Source organism: Nannospalax galili, unplaced genomic scaffold (genome assembly GCF_000622305.1).
Source record: "Nannospalax galili isolate Female #2095 unplaced genomic scaffold, S.galili_v1.0 scaffold47, whole genome shotgun sequence".
NCBI classification, from domain to species: domain Eukaryota; kingdom Metazoa; phylum Chordata; class Mammalia; order Rodentia; family Spalacidae; genus Nannospalax; species Nannospalax galili.
In genome coordinates, this window is record NW_008357641.1 from 399,607 (window position 1) to 404,785 (window position 5,179).

A 5,179-nucleotide genomic window follows, 5' to 3' on the forward strand; every position below is an offset into this window, starting at 1 on the left:
TTTGGATTCCATTCCCAATAGAATAATAATTAATAATAATAATTTTAAAAGGGGCTGGGGTGTGACTCTGGTCAAGTGCTTGCCTAAAATGCCCAAGACCCTGGGTTAGATCCCCAGTAAAGCCAAAACAAATTTACATGAATGATATATTATTTAGTTTGGTTGGTTGGTTGGTTTTTAATACAGTGTCTCATGTGGCCTGGACTGGCCTCAAATTCACTATGTAGTCAAGAATGATATTGAACTCTTATCCTCCTGCCTCTACCTCATGTGCTGTAGAATTACATGCATGATCTACCTCGCCTGGTTTATGTCTTTAGATAATGGAACTCAGGGGCTTTATACATGCAAGCACACTACCACTGAGCTAAATCCCCAGCCCATAAATTATATCCTTTTGTTTCCAAATACATACAATATAATCATTTAAATGCCTAATCAACATTTTGCAAGAGTTATTGTGACATGTAACGTTCTTTCTTGGAATAAATCTAAACTAGGTGTGTGATTTAGATTCAGTGCATCTGTGCACACACACACACACACACACACACACACACACACAGTCCACAGTGACAAGAACTGTGTCTGAGCCGCTTTCCATTTCTACCCCTGGCACCCAGCAGAGTGTCTGGCAAAGATGACTCCATTGGTCTCAGGGTGGGTTGTGGCTGTGCAGATACTTAGCACACAAGCATAGGAAGGAACTCACAGTTCTCCCGCCACGTCATCTGCTGCAAGGCCAGCGTCCTCACTTTTTCCACCACCTCTTGGTCTGTGAGAAAGAGTCTAGCTTGAGCCCAGGCCTCCTGAGCCCTCCCATCCCTGCAGGCTGCCACCAGACCTTACTCACGCTTAGTCAGGGTCAGGGCCAAGGCCATGCAGCTCAGGAGCAGTGCTGCCACTGCCAGTACACACAGCAGCAGCAGCAGCCTCTCCTGGTGACATGTACAAGCCCTGGGCTTCTGGATGGTCCAGTGCACTGAAGCTGGGGGTCATGGAGACAGAGAGATACTACTAGTACTTTCAACCATAAAAAAGGGGCCATGTACTGGGGCGCAGGCCTGTGGTCCCAGCAATCGGGAGGCTGAGGTAGGATGATCAGGAGTTTCATGGAGACAGAGAGATACTACTAGACTTTCAACCATAAAAAAGGGGCCATGTACTGGGGTGCAGGCCTGTGGTCCCAGCAATCGGGAGGCTGAGGTAGGATGATCAGGAGTTCAAGGTCAGTCCCTGATACACAATAAACTTGAAAGCACCCTGGATACACTGTGATACCTTGACTCAAAAAGTGATACCCTGACTGAGGAGATGGCTCAGTCAGTTGTTTGTTGTTTGTTTTGTTTGTTGTTGTTGTTGTTCAATTTTTTATTGAGGTTTTGTAGTTTTTTTGGTTTGGTTTTTTTTTTTTTTTTTTTTTTTGTCTTTTTGAGACAGGGTCTCTCTGTAGCCCCAGCTGTCCTGAAACTCACTATGTAGACCAGGCTGGCCTTGAACTCACAGAGATCTGCCTGCCTCTGCCTCCCGAGTGCTGGGATTAAAGGCGTGTGCCACCACACCCAGCAAGGTTTTGTAGTTTTATACAGCAGTTCTTAATCAAATTTAGCCCTCCTCTCCCCATCCATGCCCCCATCCCCCCACCAGACCCCTTGTTTTAAAGTGTTTATCTTGCAAGCAGGAGGACCTGAGTTTGATCCCCAAAACCCCTGAAAAGAAGCTGGGCATGGCAGCCCAACACTGGCAATCCCAGCACTCAGGATGCAGAGACAGTTGGATTCTTGTAGCTCCCTGGGCAATAGAAGCACCTCTGGTCTAGAACCTTACTCTAGAGCTGTTGGTCTGAGTCAAATACACCGTCTATGATGAGAGGAGAGATACCGGAAGGAGGAGGACTCACCTGTTTGGGATGGCTGCAGCAGAGAGGGCTCAAGATCCACACCTGGGAGCAAAGAGAAGGTTCTTTCAGAAGATGCTAGAAGATTCTGCCTTCTGCCAACAAGCCCTGCTCTGAACTTAGGCGTTCTTGGCTTGCCTAGCATGTTCCGTCCCTGCACCACAAAAGTAGTTTTTAGATGGGGAGTGGGGAAGGTGGCTCAGTCAGGAATATGTTTTGCAAGCACAAGGACCTGAGTTCAATCCCCAGACCCCATGTAAGAAAAATTAAGGTGTAGTGGCACACGTTTATAGTGCCAGCACTAGGGAGGCAGAGACAGTGAATCTCCAGGGCCTCATAGCCAGTCAACCTAGCTTACTTGGTGAGTTCCAGGTCAGTAAGAGACCCTGATCTCAAAAAGCAGGATGGACAGTGCCAAAGGGATGACACCCAAGGTTTACCCTCTGACCACTACATAGACATGAATATGATAGTGTACTCAGTGGTAAAGTAGTTAAGACCTTCCATCCTAACACTACCACCCACCCCCACCCAAAAAATAAAACTTTATTTTTAAAAATAAAGAAGAGTAGCTAGGGAGATGGCTCAGTTATGTAAAGCCCAAGCATGAGGACCTGAGTTCAGATCATCAACACCCACAGGAAAAGTCAGGCTTGGTAGCACTTATCTATAATCCTAGCACTGGGGGAACAGAGATAGGGAAATCCCCAAAACTTACTGGCCAGCTAGTTTAGTCAACTGGTGAACTCAAGATTCAGTGAGAGACACTATCTCAAAATTTCCAGGTACCTCCCCTCACTTGGGTTTTTGAAAATAAGTTTTTAAATTATGCATATGTGTGTGCATGCACATCTACACATGAGTGCAAGTGACTACAGCAGCTAGAGGCATCAGAGTCCCTGGAGTTGGAGTTGCAGGCAGTTGTAAGCCACACAGCATAGGTGCTAGGAACCAAACTTATGTCTTCTGCTGAGAACTATGCCTTCTTAACTGCTGAGCCAGCTCTCCAGTCCCCTACTCGGGATTCTTTAAAGGGTCTTCCCACTGCTCACCAGAATGTCCAGATGGGCAGCTGACAGGGGTGATGGCCAAGGCTGGAAGAATCAGAAAGAAAACAATCACTCCAGGAGGCACTTCAGACAGGTGGACAGGAAGGTCCCAGCCCTCCTCCCTCACCTGTTATCTTTTGGGGTTTGGGTGGAAATGAAAAGTTCTCCGTGTTCTCTCCTGGGAAAGGAGGAATGGCTGGTTGCTCAGGCCCAGAGTGGGGCAAAACTGGGGCCTTCCACTGCTCTAGCCTCAGCTCACCTACTCTGGGAGGCCTTGGTGGAGCCATCCAACCTGCAGAAGACAATGTCAGAGTTTACAAAAAGCCATTTGAAAACCCAACACCACAGAAGCTTCTTAAAGTATATACATATGAGACAGCCTGTGAGCACCTGAGCTGGCCACTGCCTGGTGTAGGGGCTAAGGCCTCAGGGCTAAGACCTCAGCAGATGGCCTGAGAGCGCCTGGATCTGGCCTCCACTTGGTGCTGAGCTTCCCCAAAGGTTCCCCAAATCCCCATGCCCAAACCCCTAACTGGGATTCTATGAGGCCCCTCCCCACATCCCCAGGGGTAGACCTCTCTGCCCTACAGTAGAGTAGGGCTGAGACCTTAGCAGACAGCCTGAGGGTGCTTGATCCGGCCTCTGCCTCATGTAAGGACTGAGTTCCCAGAAAACAACCTGAGAGTGACTGATCCAGCCTCTGCCTCACGTAGGGACTTAGAACTCAGCAGACTTCCTGAGAATGCAAAAATCCAGCCTCCCCTTAGCAAACTTCTCAAATTGTGCTCTGAGTACTCACTAGCAGGGGTTCAAACATTAGAAGGAAGCCTGAGCATACCTGATTAGAGCTGTGGGAGATCCTGAGTAGCTGATCCAAAGCCATCAGTTCCCTCCAAAATATAATCTGAGAGAACCTGAAACCTACACAAACCACCTTTACATACCCAGTAAGGAAACAACCAAAGCACACCAGTAATACAAATGGAAGCAAACTTCAACTCAACAAAAGAAGGCTTGATTTGCATACCAGAATCACAAACAACAAAAGAATTCTGCATGCCAAGATCAAAACAAAAAAAGTAATAATATGGAAAACCAAAACAGTATGTTCCCACCAAACTTTACCAGGCCTGTAGAAGAGTTCTACAAGGAGAACCCCCTATAGATAACCCAGGACACAGAATTTAAAAGAACAATCATAAACATGATCAAGGAATTCAACAAATTTAAAGAACACACAAACAAGCAAATCAAAGAACTAAAAGAAGATGGGGATAAACTTCTGACTGAATTTACAAAGGAGATAGAAACACTGAAGAAAAAGGCTGAAATGAAGAAGGACGTGAAAAACTCAATAAGCCAATTTGAAACAACAGGAGAAAGCTTCACCACTACAATGAATGAAATGGAAAACAGAATATCAACACTGGAGGATAAAGTTGAAGAATAGGACCGCTCAAGCAAAGATTATGAAAAATTTAAGAAACACAGGATAGAATATCCAGGAGGTGTGGGACACCATGAAAACACCAAATCTACATATTATAGGCATAAAGGAAGGAGAATTCCAGATTAATGGTATTAACCAGATCTTAAACAGGATTGTAAAAAACAACTTCCAAAAATTAAGGAAAGACATCCCCATACAAATACAAGAAGCACATAGAATACCAAATAAACAGGACTGGAAAAGACACTCCCCACAGCATATCATAGTTAAAACACTAAAGGTACAGAACAAAGAGGGAATACTGAAAGCTGCAAAAGAAAAACAATTCACATATAAAGGAAAACCCATTAAGCAGAATTACATGACTTATCAATACAAACTATGAAAGCCAGAAAGGCCTGGACCAAGGTATTCCCAGTTCAAAATGACCATAGATACCAACCCAGAATACTTTGCCCAGCAAAAATGTCTAGTATAGTTGAAGGGAAAAGAAAAATCTTCCATGACATGAATAGGCTGAACAAATATATGTCCACAAAACCCACCCTTCAAAGAATACCTGAAGCAATACAAAAAACAGAGAAGGGAACAACTATACCTCAGGGGCAACAGGAAGAAACTAAATGAAGGTAAAATTGTGGAAACACAAAATTAGACAAAGAATGCAAACAGTAACCAAAATGATGGCAACTAATATACATCTTTCAATAATAACTTTAAATACCAATGGACTGAACTCCCCAGTCAAAAGACACAGGCTAGTTGAATGGCTTAAAACACAAA

General features: G+C 44.8%; 1 protein-coding gene across 1 annotated transcript in view; it reads right to left on the reverse strand.

Annotated features, from left to right (window-relative positions):
* Positions 1 to 2,042, reverse strand: part of Clec17a (C-type lectin domain containing 17A) — a 10,489-nt gene extending 8,447 nt beyond the window's left edge. Inside the window, exons 1-4 of the mRNA XM_008855508.2 lie at positions 2,036 to 2,042; positions 1,901 to 1,942; positions 854 to 988; positions 713 to 775 (exon numbers count right to left, since the gene is read on the reverse strand). Coding sequence (XP_008853730.1) covers positions 713 to 775; positions 854 to 988; positions 1,901 to 1,942; positions 2,036 to 2,042 — 247 coding nt within the window. The remainder of the gene's footprint in view (positions 1 to 712; positions 776 to 853; positions 989 to 1,900; positions 1,943 to 2,035) is intronic.
* Between the last annotated feature and the right edge of the window lie 3,137 nt (positions 2,043 to 5,179).